This window comes from Gadus morhua, chromosome 12, assembly GCF_902167405.1.
Source record: "Gadus morhua chromosome 12, gadMor3.0, whole genome shotgun sequence".
Classification (NCBI taxonomy): domain Eukaryota; kingdom Metazoa; phylum Chordata; class Actinopteri; order Gadiformes; family Gadidae; genus Gadus; species Gadus morhua.
Genome location: NC_044059.1, coordinates 15225622 through 15248072, shown reverse-complemented (window position 1 = coordinate 15248072; position 22451 = coordinate 15225622). Strand labels below are relative to the sequence as shown.

General features: G+C 43.0%; 1 protein-coding gene across 1 annotated transcript; it reads right to left on the bottom strand.

The window, feature by feature from the left end:
- Positions 1 to 7559: 7559 nt before the first annotated feature.
- LOC115555893 (uncharacterized) lies at positions 7560 to 11492 on the bottom strand. Its single transcript, XM_030372938.1, has 6 exons — positions 11421 to 11492; positions 10988 to 11113; positions 10722 to 10862; positions 10434 to 10557; positions 9042 to 10259; positions 7560 to 8067 (listed from the first exon to the last, which is right to left on the bottom strand). Exons 1-5 carry the CDS (start codon positions 11490 to 11492, stop codon positions 9994 to 9996), a joined length of 729 nt encoding a protein of 242 aa, XP_030228798.1. The 3' UTR covers positions 7560 to 8067; positions 9042 to 9993.
- Between the last annotated feature and the right edge of the window lie 10959 nt (positions 11493 to 22451).

Sequence of the window (22451 nt, the reverse complement as noted above, 5' to 3'; positions counted from 1 at the left end):
GCAAGGAACAAGCAGTGGCTGGAACCAGGTACAACATACTACTACATGTGTGGCTGAATATGATTAGAGGTCAAAGTTCTTGTTGGTGCTTTGTTAATTTGTGTTCCACAGCACTCCATCAATATACAGCCCCGCAAAGAAAAAAAAATTAAGCCACCAGTCTGGATTTTTCTTAAATCGTTATCCCTAAATTACTTATTGAAAATGCTCTAAATGACAATATTTTTATTGTTAATTTGGTATAAATGTGGTCATTAGTTTATATTATAGAATCAAAATGTTCATACTACTCAAACATATGCCAATAAAGAGTAAAACAAGAGACACTGAACATTTAAAGTGGTCTCTTAATTTTTTCCGGAGCTGTATAACCCAGAGTGTGCTCACACATAAACAAAGTACTGTTCAAACTTGTGTGATACTGGAAGTAATTATATAATCATGCCTAATCAGTGTATGTAACTAATGTTAAGCTTGCTGGTAGTTCTACCAGGAGGACTCAAATCACGCGCGGCTGGCCGCCAATCACCAATCACCAGCTACCAATCACCTGCCTACACCTGCTCTATAAAGAGTAGTCTAACATATGTCTTTGCTGCTCAGGTCTTCGTTCGAGGCATGCTGCGGCTTTACTGTGCTTCTGATTATCTCGCATATCTCGTCGCTTAGTTTGCTACGTCGGTTTAATACACACCAAGAGGTCATAACTTTGGATTCGTGCTGGTCGGCCTACTACTTCTGGTCCGGGCAAGTGAGCGCAGAAAGCCGTTAATTTCGGTCCCCGGTATCCTCAACAACACCACCAAGAAGTTCCCAACACGGACATCCGCCTGGTTCTACAAACCCTCGCCGAGTTGGTGCAAAGCATTTGGCGCCAGGATGGACGCCGTCGAAACACCATGCGGAACTCCCGGACGGGTCCAGGCCCCCAACCCGCTGTCGTCAGTCCCCACGGTGCCTTTCTACTTCCAGCAACCATCAGCCTCGGCTTCCTCCGCCTTCACAGGCTACGCACCTGGCACGTGCCCTGCTACCATGGCTATTGCAGTCCCCGCGTTAGCCCCCGCAGCGTATTCTCTCTCACAGCTCTACCAGTCCAGCTTCAGGATGCGGCTCCCTCGGTCGGGTTAGGGGGTTTCTTCCAAGGGCAATGGTTTGCTGAGAGATGGCCAGTCGAAGCTGGCACGTTTGCCCTCGGGTCGATTCGTCTGCGCTGTTCGAGCTTTACCCTATCGTAGCAGCTAGCGTTCTGTGGGGCAAAGCATGGCGGCGTTAACGTATAACCATGTTTTGCGATAACAAAGCAGCGTCAAAACGGCTGGGAAGGTGGTCTTCCACAGCATACGGATTTTACATCCGGTTGAATTCGGTGAGTTCGTTGCACACGTCGGTGTGGTACAACACAGAACTCTACGTTCGCAATCAAAGGTTCATAACTATCTTTATACCGTGTACTAAAAAATGTGTAAGTTTTCTCTTCATAACGCCACCTCAAGCGTTTTATTAGCCGTTTTCTGTTATTACTTTTTGCTGGAGAAGGAGGGGTGGGCAGCTGAAAGGAGTCGTAGCGAGACATGTTGTTTCGGCCTGGCATTCGAGAGGGCCTAGTGCACTGTTCGGTTAACTTCTTGTGTCTGAGGTTTTTCACTTTAACATGAATGAAGTTGATGGGTTTTAGGCACTGTGGTAACTGAATATCACTAAGGTTTTTATTGACGAAGGGACTTTTAGATTGGTTCAGCTGCTGCTCACTAACTCTCACGTTCCTCTGCTCGCGATGCGATTCACATATCGATCAATTTATTCAAAAGATCCAAAGACAAAGAACGGGTACATTATGGTATAATTTTATATTATTATTTATAGTCTTATTGTTAATAGCTTCAGTCGCGTTGGTATTTAATTTTTCATTTGCTCGTTTAGCTATGTATGACAGTTAACAATGTTGGTGTATTACAATTATTTACGCGTGTAGGCCACTCCGACTCTCGATATTTCAAATAGATTAGTGTGCTCTCTCAGAGCTGGGAGATTTCATCCTTATTTTAACATATTACTCGAGACGGTGTTTCTCACAGCGTTCTCGGGTTCATGCGTTCTCGGGTTCATGCGTCCATGCATACATGTCTCCTACTCCGACTTTTCCCCTACACGGGGTATTTAATTTTTCATTTGCTTGTTTAGCTATGTATGACAGTTAACAATTTTGGTGTATTACAATTATTTATGTGTGTTGGCCACTCCAACTCACACTCGATATTTTGAATAGATTAGTGTGCTCTCTGGGAGATTTCATCCTTATTTTAACATATTACTCGAGACGGTGTTTCTCACAGCGTTCTACGGGTTCACGCGTTCTACGGGTTCATGCGTTCTACGGGTTTACGCGTTCACGCGTTCTGCGGGTTTACGCGTTCTGCGGGTTTGCGCGTTTACGCGTTCTACGGGTTTACGCGTTCTACGGGTTTACGGGTTTACGCGTTCTTGCGTTCATGCGCAAATGCGTACACGTCTTCTACTCAGACTTTTTCCCCTACACGGGGCCTTTTGCCAAAAATGCCACAAGGCATTTTTCAATCTAAAAGCGATAGCCTAGGAGCAGCTGTTACTATTATCATTTCAAGAATCAACAATTCTCTGTCCTTACGCTTCCATGTTCCTTTATTTCAAGCTTCGGCAATGCACGTCCCCGAATCACCTGTTTATTTGCGGCCTGCCAATGCCTCAAGGGTGGTTCAGAGTCCATCTCGCGACGGTGGTAGAAGGGTGCGGCCTACCATCTCCCCTCTACACTCAGTGGCGCCACCATGGGGTGGCGAGGGGTGGCTACTGCCACCCCAAAATCATTCTTTGCCACCCCTAAGACAATTTTTTTAATGCATATTTATTTAAAATATATAATGTAGTCTAGATTATATTATAATGTAGTCCCCCCCCGGCCAACAATCGCTGCCCGGGATGTTTATAGATTTGCTGTGGCCCCCATTGGCCACCCCTGGAATAATCTTCTGGAGGCGCCACTGTCTACACTGGCCACTCCTCCCGGATTGGAGCGGCAACCACAGCCGCTGAACAAGGGTTGCCGGTCGCGTCTATCAAACGGCTGGGAAGGCGGTCTTCCACAGCTTACGAATCCTACATCCGGTTGAATTCATGGTTCTTCCTCCAAGCGCACACGATGCTCTAACGTCGGTTAAGGCAGGTTTATCACGTTTGCTACTACAGCTGTTTTTGGCGGCCTGTTTCCATTCTAGTTTTAGTCTTGGTGTCAAGGTGTCATTTTTGTTTTTATTAGTTTAGTCATGTTCATACTCTTTCCAGCGATATCGAAATTCCGTTTAGGTATTATCAAAGATACAAGTGCGTAGATTTGTTAAATAAGGTAAACGGTCGAAAATTGATGTCGTTATGTCTCAACAGTTGAAGTTCCAGTTGGACAAAATAACGTATTACAGTTTATCGCCTAGTTTAGGTCAACGGAAATGAAGACATTTTAGCAGTCTTATTTTGTAAAACACTTTCAGTCTCGTTTGTATTCGCCAACAACATTGCACTACGTATTTAATTATAGTTATTGTCATATGACCAGCATTGTTCTCCTCACGCGATAAAGGTTCGTTGATGACGACATTTAGTCATAATTTTTGGTGTCAAAAGCAACACTATTTGCAACTACTGGTGGTGGTGGTGGTGGTGGTGGTTGTTATCAGGTACTAAACTCATAAAGCAAAATTTGGCTATATAACTCAAGGTTAACCTGCAGCAACCCCGGCAAGTTTGACCACGTCGGTGGATCATCTAGAAAACACTCTTGAGTTCGGTGTCACGTTGGTGGCATATCATGGAAAAAATAAAACTCAAGGTTGACTGCAGTAACCCCGGTGAGTGCGTTGACCATGTCAACGCACAATTGGGGCACAACTCAGGCACTCGTGAGTTTGTTGCACACGTCGGTGCGGTACAACACAGTACTCAACGTCCTACATCCGGTCGAGTTCAAGGTTCTTTCTTCAAGCGCACACGATGCTCTCTAACGTCGGTTAAGACAGGTTTTACACGTTTGCAACCATAGCTGTTTTTGGCGGCCTGTTCCTTTCTAGTGTTAGTCTAGTCTTGTGTCAAGCTGTCATTTTAGTTTTTATTAGTTTTAGTTACATTCATACTCTTTCCAGTGTTATCGTAATTACATTTAGATATTATCAAAGTTACAAGTGCGTAGTTTTGTTAAATAAGGTAAACGGTTGAAAATTGATGTTATGTCTGGAACAGTTGAAGTTCCAGTTGAACAAAATAACGTTATAAGTCTTTATCGCCTAGTTTAGGTCAACGAAAATGAAGAGACATTTTAGCAGTCTTATTTTCGTAAAACACTTTTTAGTCTTGTTTTATTCGCCAACTATATTGTACTATGCTTTTAATCAAAGCTATTGTCACACGCCCAGCATCCACGTTACGTCCAGTCTCGTTTTTCTCACGCGATAAAGGCTTGTTGATGTCGACTCTTAGTCATAATTTTCATTGCCAAAAGCAACACTATTCTGGCGGCCTGTTTCCATTCCAGGGTTATTCTAGTCTTAGTGTCTAGCTGTTATTTTAGTCTATTCGTTTTAGTTACGTCTATATTCTTTCTAGTGTTATCGAAATATATTGCACTATGTATTTAACTACAGTTATTGTCACACGCCCAGCATGCACGTTGCGTCCTGTTAGTTTTTTGTTTGTTTGTTTGTTTGTTTTTCTTTCTCACGCGATAAAGGTTTGTGATGACGATATTTTGTCATTATTTTCGTTGCTAAAAGCGACATTATTTGCAACTACTGGTGGTGGTGGTTATCAGGTACTAAATTCATAAAGCAAAATTCGGTTTCATAACTCAGGTTAACCTGCAGCAACCCCGGCGAGTGTGACCACGTCGGTGGATCATCTAGAAAACACTCTTGAGTTCGCTGTCACGTCAGTGGCGTAAAATAGGAAAATAAAACTCAAGGTTGCAGCGGCAACCCCGGTGAGTGCGTGACCACGTCGGTGGCACATCAAGGGCACTCGTGAGTATGACCACGTCGGTGGCACGTTATCTAGTACTCATGGTTTGACTGCAGTAACCCCGGTGAGTGCGTTGCCCACGTCGGTGGGAACAACTCAAGCACTCGTGAGTTCGTTGCGCACGTCGGTGCGGTACAACACAGAACTCTTGGTTCGTTGCAGCAAATCCGGTGAGTGCGTTGCCCAAGGCGGTGGGAACAACTCAAGCACTCGTGAGTTCGTTGCGCACGTCGGTGCGGTACAACTCAGAACTCCACGTTCGCTGCAGCAACCCTGGTAGTGCGTTGACCACGTCGGTGGGCACTACTCAGGCACATGCAAATTTAATTACCACGTCGGTGGCATAATATCAAAAGCTCAAGTGCAGGGCACTCGGAGTTCATTGACCACGTCAGTGTTTAACACGGAAGTTCACAATATTTGCTGCAGCAACACCGGTGAGTGCGTGACCACGTCGGTGGCACAGCAAGGGCACTCGTGATTTCGTTGACCACGTCGGTGTTCAACACGGAACTTCACAATATTTGCTGCAGCAACACCGGTGAGTGCGTGACCACGTCGGTGGCACATCAAGGGCACTCGTGAGTTTGTTGACCACATCGGTGGTTCAACGCGAAAGCACTCAGGTCACGCAGCGACCCCGGAGAGTGAATCGACCACGGCAGTTGGTACAGCACGAAAGCACTCGTGGCTCGCTGCGTAACAGCTGCAGAGTGCTCTAAATTTTAATTGATCTCGCTGAGGTATTTTAAGTCGACTGCTTTTATGTGATTCATCGATCTCGCTGACGGTCTTAAGCTTATCGTTTTATGGTATGTATGATTGACTCTTAATATGTCGTATATTGGGTATGCCTTTTATCTTCCAGAAGCAGTATAGATCCTTGTCCACTTCTTCTACGCGGGTATGTATGGTCTCATTACCCCCTTTCGCTATTCTATTTTTGGGGTCGGCTCCGCCCCTGCCAGTCCCGGCAGGACATGCCGAGGTATCTCCTACTTCTGGCGAAGGCCTACGTCCTCTCTTTTGGGGAAGGCTCCGCCCCTGCTAGTCCTGGCAGGATACGCCGAGTCCGCACGTCACCCTGGATCAGTGACGAGGCTCATGCCAAAGATTTACCATGCAAAATATTCCCATGTCGTTATTTAAATAAATCCTGTTCATACTTATCGGTGATCGAGTCTTTATGGGAGAAATGTTAAGCTTGCTGGTAGTTCTACCAGGAGGACTCAAATCACGCGCGGCTGGCCGCCAATCACCAATCACCAGCTACCAATCACCTGCCTACACCTGCTCTATAAAGAGTAGTCTAACATATGTCTTTGCTGCTCAGGTCTTCGTTCGAGGCACCTCCATCCACCCCACCACCACCAGGTCGGCCTCAGTCTACTCGTCCAGGGGAAGGCTCCGCCCCTGCTAGTCCTGGCAGGATACGCCGAGTCCGCACGTCACCCTGGATCAGTGACGAGGCTCATGCCAAAGATTTACCATGCAAAATATTCCCATGACGTTATTTAAATAAATCCTGTTCATACTTATCGGTGATCGAGTCTTTATGGGAGAAATGAATATATGGACATCTATTAACATTGGAACACATGTTATGTTGTTTTTTATGCAGGATCAACTGTAGCTATTAAGTTGGAGAGTGTCACTACAAGAACAGCATTGTTGAGGGATGTTCGGCAGTTGTCCCCACAGCATCAGACCTTTTCCATGGAGGCCTTTCACTCGCTTATCCTCCACTTTGCACCTAAGCACACTGGCTTCTCCTTCCTTGGGATGTACAGCAGGTAAATAGAGTGATATTGAAATGAGTATGGTACAGTGAGGCTGCAACTGCATTCATTTTAAATTGGTACTTGGATATAAGAGCAGCTTGTGAATTGCTTTTTCTACAGGCTTCTCTTGGCAGCCCTGCATTACAACCACAATGGAAGTCGAGAGGTTGCACGAACACATGACGGCGAGGTTCAATATGGAGTTCGTTACCCAAGGTTCCGCAAAGGAGGCTGGGTCGTCCGCCCTGTCAAGGAGAAGCCATCGTACGGTAAGCTGTTTTAGTTTTTTATTACTTTATAACTTACTTTTATTAAGTCCCTGAATGGGATCTAAACATTTGTTTTCTTTCTTCAGCTTATGCATCTGCCCTTATGGAGTCTCTGATTGAGTCCTACTCTAGGTCACCAAGGAGTCTACAAGAGAGCTCAGCTGACTTGTCCTCCTCTGCACCTGCCCCCCTTTCCACATCCTTCCAGATGATCAGCAAGGATGAGGCTGTTGGCTTGTATCTTGCACGACACACACGTTTTAACACAGGAAATTAGTGTTAAACACTGTTAGGTATTTCGTACACTATATTGTAAAGCCACATTTAATCTCAGAGATAGATGTGGGACCATGGAGTTATGTGGTATCTGCATTTGCAACCAAGAGAAAGACACATCTATTGGCACATGGATCCATTCAGGGAAAGATCCCTCTTTACTTGAACTTCTGGATTCTTAAATTATTTCCCCCATTCTGATTATCTGCATTTTATTATTAATGAAGTTAATAACAAAACTATTCTTTCCCTAGGTTTTTTCTGGAGGTTTGCCTGCGGTTACCACCTGGTCCTGCTTGACACCCACGCTTTGGTTGAAATAAGTTTATGTTCTAGTCTACAGTTTATGTATGCTACACAGGAATATTTTATGAAGTTCTGATCCTGTATCTTAGTTTTGTTGCTGTGGTTAATTTTACGTTTCAATTTGTATTGCAGTATGTTCCTTTTGTTTTTAAACTGCAAGAACTAAATATTAAAAGAAAAGAATCATTAAAAGTTTCTATAAAATAAGACATTATTTTTATTGACTGTCATTTAAATGAGGCCACCCAAAACCTTTATAAACCCCATGTTCCTCTGGAAACTGCCGTCTGATGGCAGACACAATGCATGCAGGTAAGGGCTTCCTGATGTGCCTGCCAAGAATTCCATAGGCCCAGCGAACAACCTGCCTGTATGCGGTGTAACGATACTGCCTTTAGGATAGGGAAACAATATCGACAGTTAAACTTGGTCATCCAAAAGGGTGATATTGTAAATGGTATTAATAAGGTCAATTACAATAAAAAAAAAATCTATTGAGTTCTGATATTGCTACCAATTAATGTATTTAAATGTTTAATGTTTTCAGTAGAGATGTCCGATATTATCGGCCCACCGATATTATCGGCCCGATATTAGCATAAAAATGTAATATCTGTCAATATCGGTATCGGATTTTTTTTTTTTTTTTTATATAGCTCAAATAAATGTTTTCAAAATTGTACAGTGCACATTGTAATTGACTCATATTTGTGCATTTATTCAATTAAGGTTATTGAGTTTTAGTTAAAGAAACATACTGCTATGTTGCACATAGTTGTTCGGGTACAATGTTTTATCATTTGCGAAGTCAAGTTTGCCCTATTTGTTGTGGGCATTGTCAAGATTATCTCAGGGAGAGTGTAATCCAATCTGTTGTCTGAGACCATTAAAAAAATAAAAATAATCATGGCACTTTTCCCTTAAATTAAGTTAAAGTATTTTTCTTATTTTGCACATACAATGTTAACATTTGGAAAGCCTTGTTGCATTCAAGAATGCATCCAGTGGGGCATCACAATAACATTAAGCATGTTGTGTTAATTCCACAACAGGAGATATGTAATGTTACCTAAATTAGGTTTGAGGAAAAATAACCCAAATATCGACATCGGTATCGGCTGATATCGGAATCGAAAATTTAGAGTTGGACAATATCGCATATCGGATATCGGCAAAAAAGCCAATATCGGACATCCCTAGTTTTCAGTTATATAAAATTGGTAAAGTCCATTCAACATAATAAACAAGTCACAAATTCTGGGGTTCAGCAGGTTTCAAAACCCCAGAATCTGTGACTTGAGCTCTATTTACTTGGTAAACTAGGATCTTTTTATAGTTATTTTGGAATGTGGACAACTGAACATACTCGTGTGTGCTGGCCTGCAGAGGGCCATGCTCCTGTTTGAAGGCCAAGTATGCTACCTGGAGCACAAAGGGGTTCAGACAGCATCCCTCAAAGCCTGGATGCAGAGTCAGGCATGTTACGTCTGGTCTGGGGTTTAGCGTCTCCACTAGAGCCCAGAAGGGATCCACCTCCCTGCAACACATGCTCTCCTCAGCTGAGCTCATTGGCTGGCATTTCCCACACAATAACCTATCAAAATGAAATGTGAGGTTAACTTCGCTCGTTTCTTTCAGTTTGATCACGCACTCTCTTGCTCGCCCACCCGTCCGTCCGCCCTCCCTCCATCCCTCCAGTAGTAGTTATGTAAGAGATAGTGTGGAGTTATACATCCTGTAGATTCATATATAATCAAGTACTAGTAAAGTTATGCCTGTTAAATATTGAAACGTGGCCATCATTTGCTGTCATTAGCTAATATTAACTCAAGCTAATGCCAGTTACTCACCAAGACACCTGCCCAATTCTCCACTGATTCTCCTGACACCACAACTCTATCTCCCTCCTATTGCCATGGTGTCTCCCCCTATTAGGTGGTTGCTGTTCTCCCTCACGGCTAGCTGGCTCAAAATTGTACGGAAGTGGTCCGAAACTGTTATCCATTGTTATGTTGCCTATGTAGTCTATGATGAATAGAACGTCCGTCTACCAATTCCTACGTCACGCTTGAAAACGAGCGTTTGAGATGCGGAAGTAAAATTGTATCACAAAAACGGCTCAAGATGCCACTTGTAGTGTAGATTTATTAATAAAAACTAAAAAATCGTGTATTCGAATTTTTTTCCTATATGATTCTTCACTGTAGTATCTAACTTCCAATACGCACTTTAACCATAAGCGCACCCCCCTTCTTGGATTCAAACAGCCTTGGCTTGAGAACGTCTTGAGAACATCTTGAGAACATCTGAAAAAATCTTTAACTCAACAAACTCAACAAAATCTTTAACTCAACTTGTTTTAAAACTACACAAGACCAAATCCGGAACTGACGGAACTGAGGGCCATCATCATTTTCCTGGTGAAAGATCGGGTAGGTCTGGTAGTGGCCGGGGAGCTTCAATTTGTAGAAGCAGGTAAAAGCTGTCGGGTAGGTCGAGGTTGCAACTTCAACAAATAGCTCTTTTGCTGGCAGCTCCCAGCCAACCCAGAACCTCATGAGGTCACGCAGCACCTCTGGTGACGCTATGGAAGAGAACATTTTATGTACGTAAAACCTCAAAAGCATTCCTTCCAAAAGATGACATTTGAGCCTATGCAACTTGCTGCATGGACCCCAAATTGTGTGCTGATTATTTTATATCAGAACTGGCATCTCTTCAGCTGCACTACATTTCCTATATTTAAAAAAAGTGTTACCTTCCTCTATGAATTTCCACAAAAAACCAGTGATGAGACTGACTTTCTCCAATGGAACAGGGTCATCCTCGTCCTCGTCGCTGTCACATTTGGGTTGTGGCCAGTGGATGTTCTGGATGACAGCCTACAGTGGATCAAATCCAAGCATGTTTCATCAAGACAAACTCTTCTTAGATGCTGCAGAACAATCTTAATAGTAAAGCATTGTTTTTACACTGACTAACAAGTTCAATTACAGGAATACTTATAGCTTAATATAAATCCAATTAAGACACGAAGGCAGCAAACCTGTGGGTTAAGCTCCTCATTCGACTCCCTCGGAAAGATTATGGGTCCGACATCTGGTCTACTTGAAAGAGGCGGCCAGATTCCTGTCCCTTTAAGACCTTTGCGGATCTGCTTGATAGGCAGCCTAACACGGTGAATTACCTGCAAACAGAATTGATAGGATAGAAGGCAACATTTCAAGATGCGGCATGGCAAACCGATTACCTAACTGGTTAGACTAATGTTACCATTATAGTTTTCAATAAGGTAATTTATAAAATGATTACCGCATGTGAAAGCAGTTCCTGGAACAGCCAGTCGTGATTGGTTGAGGTTGGAACAGGGAGGTCCCAGGACAGGCAAAGATCAGTCACACGGGTGGTTTCTGCTGCAGTAAGTTCTGTATTCTTCAGCTAAAACAGGCCGACATCCACAAAAGTAGTGCAGAATTTCAGAATAACATGCCAAGTTGTTTCCTGGGCAATCCACAAAAAAGGGTAGATACAAATCACCTTTTGCTTAATATCTAGTTCTGAATCTATTTGTTGATGCATTAGATGACAAAACAATGCATCATTGTGGTGCATTAGTGTACTGTATGTACACTTTCAATAACATTACTTACAAAACCAATTGTTTCCTATGGTCAAGATCAGGACAGTCCAGCAGGGTCAGAGCTGACACTGCTGTGTTTGTGCTCCCACCAGTCAACAGGGTCACCACAGGCAAACTGATTCCTGACACACCATAACCACCATGCAGGAAGGAATGGTCTATCATTCGACCTGCCATCTCAAACAGGTTGCTTTCCCGAAGCACAACAGCTGCAGAGGGAACCCGATGTTCTTTTTCCCCTTCAAAAAGGCTTGAAAGAGCAACAGAGCCTTCATTTAAAAGAGGGAGAAAATCTATCAGACGCCATGTAATGTGAAAACATTATGTAAGGCAAGCAGCCATTAAACATGCATGATCACAGTGGAACAGAAACTCAATCTTTGGTGGTTTATTTAAATAAAACTGAGTGTTAACATGTCAATAATATTCCCCCATTGAATGCACTTTAAGTCAAAGGAATAGGCAACAATAAATAGTGCAATTATTTAAACATTTTATTGTGAAAAGATTAACAGTTTCTGGAGGGTGTTAACATGTGCGACAACTTTCTATATATATATGTACATATACAGTCTATACACAAACCTAAATTGATACTGAAGCCAGACTTCAGTTTCTGCATGGCCATTGACAAAACATGTCGGTTGACACCATCGCCGACTGCTGCATCTCCTATTAAAATAAAGATGAATACAGATGAAGAGTACAAGCAACCACATTATATGGCTATTGTGCTACACACTTAAGATTCAACTAAAACAAGCACAACAAATTCTGTCTTCCATGGATAAAGTAAGGTGCACTAAAACTTCATCATGGAATTTTGAGTAAGAATTCAGTTGATAATGCCTCTAATGAAAATGAATAAGTTATGCTGTTTTTTTATACCTCTCAGCCTGCACCTGAATGGACTTGCCCAGTTAACATCATTCCTTTTATAGAATGAAATAAATGAGCTGTCCTGTTCTTCTTCTTCTTCAAACATGTTGAGAGAGAGGAGGAGGCTTGGACATTCAGAGTTACGGTCCAGGAGATTTTCTCTGAACAACTGACAAGCTTTCTGGGGGTCTACTTCAGTGGCCCATGCAAAAAAGAAGAAAAAATAAATAAAGTTGTTGCCGTTGCAGGGAACTTCAAAAATGGTATGCCTTTCAGTGACATTTTGGAAGCCCAGCATTTTAAAGCAATATATTAACTGCAGGTACGGTGGCTCTGAGCATTCACCAAATAAAAAAAAGTTTCACAGCTAATGTAGCCGTTAGCACACTCAGGATCTCGTAATTACGAGATAATATCTCGTAATTACGAGATAAGGATCTCGTAATTACGAGAAAAGATCTCGTAATTACGAGATATGGATCTCGTAATTATGAGATAAGGATCTCGTAATTACGAGATAAGATATCATATTTACGACATAAGGATCTCGTTTACGAGAAAAGGATCACGCCTCTCATTCATCAATAACGTTGCTGGCTAGCTGCAGGCCGGCAAAGATGACACTATCCGACGCTATCGTATTTAATCTCCTGCTCGGGTTGAGGCATTGGGAAATATTGATGTTCCTTAAAAGTGATGAGGGCATTAAGTATGTCAACATTGCGCAGACATCTGAAGTCATTGGCCGGCAAAGATGACGCTATCCGACGCTATCGTACTTTATTTCCTGCTCGGGTTGAGGCATTGGGAAATATGGATGTTCCTTAAAAGTGAGGAGGGCATTAATATAAGTATGTCAACATTGCGCAGACATCTGAAGTCATTGGCCGGCAAAGATGACGCTGTCCGACGCTATCGTATTTTATTTCCTGCTCCGTTTGAGGCATTGGGAAATATTGATGTTCCTTAAAAGTGAGGGGGGCATTAATATAAGTATGTCAACATTGCGCAGACGAAGTCATTGGGACTGCTCAGGAGAAAAGCCCAGTCGGACCTGCTACAAGTGGCTCTCTTCCTGCAGGAGCAGTTGAACCAGTACGGGATGCTTCACGGATACAAATTGATGCATCTGAAATGCATCCAAGCAGGCTTGGTAGTCACTCATACTATCAATCTTTAAAGATATTTAAACTTTGACGCGACATTCGCGTGATGACAGCCAATCGGCATTCAACAGCCTGGCCACTGAGTGACATGTGTAACGTAACAGCCAATCAGCGTTCAACCGGCCAACTCAGTGCAGTGGCGTCCGGGGTGAACTGCAATATGGAGGAGAAAGTGATTGTTGCCGTTTGCGACTCCCGGAGCTCTTTATATCATATTATACAACGGGGGGCCTAAATCCAGAGATCTGATTGGTTCCCAACTGTTGTATAATGAGCGTATACATAACTGCTATTGTTGTGGATTAACTGAGATATATAACACTTAGACTAATTCAAGAGAGAGAGAGAGTAAAATGAAAACGAGGAGTCCGGAGCAAGAATTGACAAAAGACTTTATCGTTCAGAAAAGCAACAACGATAACAGCCTGAGTAGGTCTATAGAGTCACTGCTCGAACATTGACTGCAGCTTCATTTTATACACATACAGGAATTTCTTTGTTACAATGGAGTCCCAATGGGGTTTCCGCCCAGTCAATCTTCGTCTCAGCATGTTATCAACCGCCCAGTTCTGAGGTCCTCATGGATTAACCTCGTTAGCCAAGATGACCCAAGGCTGAAAAGGCTGAGGTCAATTTAGCTTGACCCCCCAGTTCCCTGGACATTCCTGTGCGCCATCTGTTCTGAACCCAGACTCTGCAAGCATCATGTGCTTTCCACCATTTAAAATATAAAACCTATTAATAATCATGGTTTACCATAGAATATACTCACTAATTTCTACCACACTATGACGCCCGATCATTTTGTGAAAGTTTGCATATCACTCCGCGCCTGGAAGTAAAAAGAGTTACAAAGTAAAACATATGTTGGATGATGGAGAGCGTGTAAATGTTGTTACTCCGGGAGTGAGCAAGGCGATGGAGAGACTAACGAAAGCTTAGGCACACGGCGAGTGAACTGCTCCATAGGATAAATTGCCGGCGAGGGAGGGACGCTAAAGTGTGTTGCATAGCGACCGTCGATGCATAGCGGCAGCCAGGAGGGACTACTTTTTTGTATTCTTTAATAAAACTGCTATTTTGACTTTCTTGGTTTCTTTTTAAATGTAGTGTGTCTATGACTTTCGTTTCGCCATAATAGTAACCGTTGTATAAAAGCAATAGAACTGCAAGCAGTTATGCTTGGAGGGTGGTCGCCGGCCCTCCGCTGCGCGTCGGGGCCGGACAACGCCCCTTAACAGTGGTATAATGAGCACATACCACAGCCTGGCGTGATCTATTGCTTAATTATACAACGGGGGGCCTAAATCCAGCGATCTGATTGGTTCCTTACTGTTATATAATGAGCGTATACATAACTGCTATGACGCCCAATCATTCTGTGAAAGTATCACTCCGCGCCTTGAAGTGGAAACCGTGGCTGTTTCCCAAAGTGAAGGCTGCAGCCTTGCTAGGACGCGTCCTTGCTAGTCGCGTCCTATGGAGATGAGACTAGAGTGCTAGCTCGAGTGCTTCCTAGCGTTTGTAACGTTCAGACTTTGGAACAACTTGGTAGTGTGGAAGCGCTTCCGCTTCCGCTTTTTAATACTGCGTGTCCGCTTGTAAACACATGTGCGCTTATGAATAAAACATGGCAGCAATCAAGCTGATCGATATTTATTTGACTTTTGTCTGTTATGAATGCGGTCATGTCTCCTTCGCATGGAGCCTCTTTGGGGAAGTCACAAAAGCTTTGTTGCGGTTGATAGAATCGTCTTTATTAAAAGGAATATCCATTCAATTTTTATAAAACTAAGTGAAATTGTCTGAGAACTTAATTCATGCATCACATTTACAGTACGTTTGATTACTATTATGCAGGGGGGGAAAGACAAAGAAAGAGATGATAAACATGTATTTATTTGGATACATTATTTAAGTGATCTGATTCATTCATTCATATATGCCTACAATCTACCAGTGGTTTGAACACATAAGTATATCATATAAAATACAATTGTATACATTCATTAAAAATTACAAACATTGCAAATGATCGGTTGTGCATTCATTTTACAACATTGGATAGTGGCACTATCCCTTCCACCGGTAAACAAATGTTTGCGCGCCACCCGGCGCACAAAAGCCTCCGTTTGCTGGGCTGACCCTAAAAAAAACGATTCAACACAAACATAAATAGGTATACATAAATAATGTAATCTTGTGAGCGAGTAAATTGACATTGGTGACAGTGTTGTTTAACACCAGCTACGTCCATGCAAAATATAGCAACGTATCATTAAGTTGCAAAAACGTTTGAAAAGTGGCACAGGTCTTTAGGCTTGATTATTTGCATTAACATGATGAATCTATAAAAAGCAATACGGCACAAAATATTTCTGAAAACTAATATAACTTCACTTCATTTGAACGTGTACTGCGCTGCCATTTTCAAGAACCCGCCCAGTGAAGGCAGAGGATTGTGGGTAGTTTTGGCTCGTCTAGGATGCAGCGATGCATCCTTGAAAAATCTCGGAATTCTCAAAAACAAAGGACGCAATAATGGCGCGGCTTTCGAGTGTCCTCAACATTGGAACAGTGCTTGTCGGCGTATTATGACGTAGCGACCTTAAAAGGGCGGCCGTTGAGCATGCTTCCTTGACATTGGGAAACAGCCCCCTACAACCGTTCTCTCGGAGGGACGCTAAAGTGTGTTGCATAGCGACCGTCGTGCATTTTGAAGGCAGCAAGGAGGGACTACTTTTTTGTATTCTTTAATAAAACAGCTACTTTGACTTTCTTGTTGTTTTTTTTAAATGTAGTGTGTCTATAACTTTCGTTTTGCCATAATGGTAACCGTTGTATAAAAGCAATAGATCACTTCAGTCAGCGGTATGTGCTCATTATACCACTGTGAAGGTTTTTTTTTAATAATTTAACAACTGACAGGGTTTGCCTTTACTATGAACATAGTATTTTTAATTTGAATACATTAATTATGTGACATACTGTCACAGCCAATATTAAAACAAAATCGAATGTGGGCAGTGGGACAAAAAATCTATTTCCCCACAAAAACAATATTTTATTGATTTGTATAAAAACAATTTAGCTCATTAATTGGAAAAGAGCTTGAGGTAAGACGTTTTCTGAACAATAATGCATGGTATAAAGTTAAACACATAATGCACTGCTGTATTCAACTTTTAAGAGCTGCAATGTGAGGGGCCAGCCACATGCCCTTTAAACCACCACGACAACAACATTTCCACTTCTGGGTTCCACTGAACAATTAACGCGTCAATATTCGAGGGGCTTTGGCACATCAAATGATGGAACAAGCATCCCGTACTGGTTCAACTGCTCCTGCAGGAAGAGAGCCACTTGTAGCAGCTCCGACTGGGCTTTTCTCCTGAACAGTCCCAATGACTTCAGATGTCTGCGCAATGTTGACATACTTATATTAATGCCCTCCTCACTTTTAAGGAAAATCCATATTTCCCAATGCCTCAACCCGAGCAGGAAATAAAGCACGATAGCGTCGGATAGCGTCATCTTTGCCGGCCAATGACTTCAGATGTCTGCGCAATGTTGACATACTAATATTAATGCCCTCCTCACTTTTAAGGAACATCAATATTACCCAATGCCTCAACCCGAGCAGGAGATTAAATACGATAGCGTCAGATAGCGTCATCTTTGCCGGCCTGCAGCTAGACAGCAACGTTATTGATGAATGAGAGGCGTGATCCTTTTCTCGTAAACGAGATCCTTATGTCGTAAATATGATATTTTATCTCGTAATTACGAGATCCGTATCTCGTAATTACGAGATCTTTTCTCGTAATTACGAGATCCTTATCTCGTAATTACGAGATATTATCTCGTAATTACGAGATCCTGAGTGTGCTAACGGCTACATTAGCTGTGAAACTTTTTTTTATTTGGTGAATGCTCAGCGCCACCGTATGCAGAAACTGAAATCAATGTTCCTTTTAAAATGACTGGATCATTTTGTAGCAAGATTTCTCATTTACGGCTAAAACGTTTTTCAAGTTTCATATTACACCACAGCAGTGATAGTTACGAAGAAACAACCTTCTGAAGAAGATGGCGCTAATCGTGAGTGTGGCATTGAAGGTTCTGGGGTCTCATTTATAACTGTTGCGTACGCACAAAACAGGCCTGAAAATGGCGTACGTGATTTTCCCGCCAAGGTTGTGATCTATAAAAAACCAACTTGACGGGACAATGTGCGCAGCCCTAAGCAATCTCTGACCCATGCGTACGCATGGTTTGGAGGAAAAGGAGAATTGGCGACACAGATGGTGTGGTGCTGAACTGAAGACAGACAGAAGAGTTGTAGAGTGAGAAAAACGATTGTTTTATCATCGCCCTTCATTAATTTCAACCCGTATCATGCGTTAAATCTATGTAATCAGAATAATTTAAGGCAACTGCGTTATTTCTCAGTTATAACTCCAGAAAAATCTCCTTAGAATAGAAATAAAAAAAATTCTCTATATTTAATCCCGTCACTCCATACTGTCCACTGACGGCGCGACTGCATGGAATAAAGCATCTGTCCAACATGTGTCAATAACCTAATATTTTTATGTGACACTGTAAACACATAATCAAATGTCAATTAAATCCCAAGTGTGGAAAACCAAATCCTCATCACAATCGTTGTCCGTTACTCTTGATGCTTTTCATGACAAACCAGGCATTACAAATGGGTTATGTTTAAGAACATTTTACGTGGGTAATTACAAACTGATTATCCAAGGTTTTCTCGGTCAGTCTTATTACCGTAACCCTATAAATACAGAGGTGAGTGCTGTGGTAATGCTGCACCATATGGCACTTCTGGTAGACCATGCAAATTGCAGGATTCGGAGGGAGAGGGTCTTTAAGGACCATAACGATTTATTCGTAGGCTACATAAAAATATGTAACTTTTTGTCAGACCGCTTCTTTTTTAATTCTGGGACTGTGCGCTCCGTGCTACTGACAGAGTTCACTGCTGCAGCAACATGTTGCAATTCATTCTGCTTTTTGTTGTTGGCGATCCCAATCCCGTGACCGCCGAACAAAACTAATTTTTGGGCCTCCATCTCACCCACAAATGTCTCCACTTCAACCTCCGTGAAATTTCGCTTTTTTGCTTTTCTCAGTACTTCTGCCATTGTTTCCGACAAGACATAATACTTGTAGGCACTCTGTGATTTATAAAGCAAAGATTGCGTACGGTGTGCGTAGGCAGGGTTTTATAAATCAGAATATTTTTTGGCGCACGCAAAACTTGGCTTTTGGGCGTACGTACACTTTTGGTAACGATCCCACGCACAGTTCTATAAATGAGACCCCTGGTTGTCCCTCTCTTGGTGGACCAGCTCCTCCACTGTGAAGATCAATGTCCATTCTTAGGACAGACAAAAAAAAAAAAATATATATATATATATATATATGTTACTCGCAAGAATGACAAAAAGACAAATCTTGACTAGCGATTATATTTCACATATTTCTTTCTGCATATAGGCTCCACCATCATACAAAGTCATATCAAATCAGAACCCTAAAAAGTATCTAGCTCTGCTATGATTTCTACTGTGATTATAAATGTGCAGCACATGCTGATGCAGCCACTTTAATTGTTATTCACCTTACTCAGAACATGAACCTGAACTATACGTCTTACCCGTCACCACATGTGCTTGCATGAGAAGGGAGGACACAAATTGGGAACGATGCAAGACAAATTGGGCAAACCTACAAAAAAAGAAAATCTATATTTTTAAAACAGATCAAATGTTTTATGAGAAAAGCATCATGGTTAATTTACGTCTTTCAGAGATGTGATATTTGCTAGATACAGGAGATATATTCCTATGCTAAATAATGAGTACATAAATGCGTGTGCCCTGTACAAAAGGTAAGTTTGGTGAGACATGATACATGAAAATACATCAATTACCTCTGAGGATTCTCCGTTCAATGTGGTAGGCGAGACTGGCTGCTCAATAATAGGAGAATCATCAAGAGGTGTCTCACATTCACTCTCCTTAAAATAAAAAAATAGCTGGTGCTATAGACTTTGAAATAGTCATTTGCACAAGCTAAAGTATTACATGTTCATTTATAAGAGAAACATTTGAATAACAGCTTAAAATCAATGTGCCATTGCATCCTTCCACATGTAGCGGCAAAAGCTGCAAAGGCATTTGACTGCCACATGTGATGCAGCTTGACTGAGGCATCTTTGCAAACTCAGCTGAGTCATAGGGAAGGGGTTCAGTTGAGAGCTGCTCCTGCAGAGGAACTATAAACATTGTGTTCTTCCCATTGTTGGAAGCGGATTTAAACAACCTCGTGGAGTACCCCTCGGACTCAGTTGGAATGATGGTCAACTTGCGATGTCCGCTACCACCTATTTTGAAATGTAAAGAGGAACAACACAAATGTCCTTTAAAAACTTGTTGACATGCATACTGTTACGTATGTGGTTGTTTTCCTGTGTCTCCCCTCTCGTTCTCTGTAGGTCTCACGCCATTGGCTGTTCCTCCACCATCGTCCAACCCCCTGTCCAATCTGGGAGCTGTCTGTTGGCCAATCAGTGTCATCAGGCCTTGATAACTTGCACCTGTTTGTCTCCATTGAAAATCGCCATTGTCTGCCTGTGTGTTGGCTGTGTCATGCTGTTGCCTTTTGTTTTTGAGATGCCATAGGGGTTTAGGTGAATAGGTAAGATACCCTTGGGTTTACACTACCATCACGTAGTTTTACTCTGTTATCACATCAGGTTAGAAGCAGGGCCACCCTCTGTATGTATTAGCTAGGTTGTATGTGTGCACTAGTTAGTTGTCACTTTATCTTGTTTTCTTTGATTTGGCTCCGCTTATATTCCCTATTCCCCTTGGCGGAACGCTCGCCAAATAAATACACTTATGTACCTAGTTTGCTGTTGGGCCCTGCTTTGTTGTTCTCCCAGTCAGTCTAACAGTAACATGTGTTATGGTTCCCCTACTCCCCCCCCTAGAAGTAGCAAGCAACATCCTGGAGCCGTAACATATTTGGGGGCTCGTCCGGGATCTTCATTGTAGGACTCCACGTCGGGCTGGCTGTGAGTTGTTCGGTGCAGGTGTGCGCATAGTGTAGCTGGTTTGTGTGCATAGGATAGGCAGTAGTTGTTTTTGTAGGGCTCGTTATGGAGGCTTTTGATTTGGTTGTCTTTTTGGCTGATCCGTCTATGGATCGAATTGACAGATGCCGGAAGGCTGATTTATTTGCCATAGCGGCTCATTTTGAGTTTCCAGTTCAGGGGGCCCTGATCAAAGCGAGACTTAAGGAGTGTGTCGTGGATATGCTTGTGGGCAAGGAGGTGCTTGGTGTGACATTGACTTCTCCTTGTAGTGATGCCAGTGCGGACATGCAGGCTGGGGCAGAGGCTAAGCCACCCGCTACCTTACCGCGCTTTAATCCGTTGTCACCTACTTTATCAATGTCGTCTCAGGACGCCGGTCTGAAAGTAAGGTTGGCCCGCTTGCCAATGGAGGCTGAGCGTGAAGAGAGGCAAGCTGAGCGTGGAGAGAGGCAAGCTGAGCGTGAGCACCATCTGGAGATTCGACGGATTGAGGCAGAGAAGGAGGTGAAACTACGGAGGTTGGAATTGGAGGCTGCAAGTGCAGCACGTTCACCCCAAACCACCCTCTCTTCTCCACTAGCTAGCTCATTTTGCACATTGGATGTGACTAAACAAATGGCTTTGGTTCCGGGAATCGGATCGATTCTTATTTTGGTGTGTTTGAACGCATCGCCGTTTCTATGCAGTGGCCTAAAGAGGTGTGGCCCCTCTTGCTTCAGTGTAAACTGTTGGCGTCCATTTCGTTGGAGGACAGTCTAGATTACGAAATTGTTAAAACCACTGTTCTTTGTGCGTATGAGTTAGTGCCTGAGGCATATAGACAAAAATTTAGGAGTTGCAAAAAGTCTCCTGATCGTACTTTCATGGAGTTTGCTCGAGAGGAGGCCACCTTGTTTGATCGGTGGTGCACTGCCACTAAAACTACAGATTTTTCCTCTCTTCGTGAATTAGTCCTGCTGGAGGAATTTAAGAATAGTGTATCCGAACGAATAGTAACATACTTGAATGAGCAAAAAGTGATGTCACTGTCCCAGGCAGCTGTATTAGCGGACGAGTTTGTACTGACCCACAAGCCCGCTCATGTGTTCTCTACCTCTCCCACCACTCAGTTTCGCAAGTCAGTTTCGCTGCCTTTACACTCTAGGGAGGAACGGGAGTGTTTTTAGTGTCATGAACTTGGCCATTTAATTGCTGACTGTCAGCTTCGTATGAGAAATCATCCACCGCCCCTTTGGTTCAACAACCAAAGGGGGTTGGATTGATAAGTACAGTTTCTCGCTCTGTGGCAGTTATGCCGAATGTGTGCATTTCTGACCTTCCTGACCCCAGCTACAAACCATTCATTTTGAGTGGTCTCGTGTCACTGACCGGTGATCCAAAGGACCAGCAAAAGGTTCAGAGTCTCCGAGACACTGGGGCGGTCGTTTATCCTCTCTGATGTAGTGCCATTGTCAGGTGATTCATTCTGTGGTTCCAGTGTTTTGGTTCAGGGCATAGAGATGGGATTTGTGCCAGTCCCCTTGCGCCTGGTACATTTAAAATGTGATTTAGTCAGTGGAATTTTCAAAGTCGGGGTACGTCATAACCTGCCGGTAAAAGGCGTTCAGTTTATCATGGGCAATGATATTGCTGGAGGCAGAGTGCTGCCTATGTTGGAGGTATTGGACTGTCCCGAAGCTAACGCTGAGGATGAGTTAGCCGAGAGATTCCCTGGGAATTTTCCAGTGGGTGCTGTTGCACGCGCGCAGTCCCGACCATTGAGTAATGTGGTTGACCTATCTGACTCCTTTCTTGTCCCAGTAGGGGACACAAATGAGGTTACTGGTTCTACCCCTGTGCCCCCTCCACAGCCTGATAAGAACAGTGCCGTCGAGTGTGCTGGCCTTAGTCTCGACCCATTGCCTCTACCGATAACTTGTGATAAGCTGGTTGCTATACAAAAGATAGATTCTACACTGGAGCAGT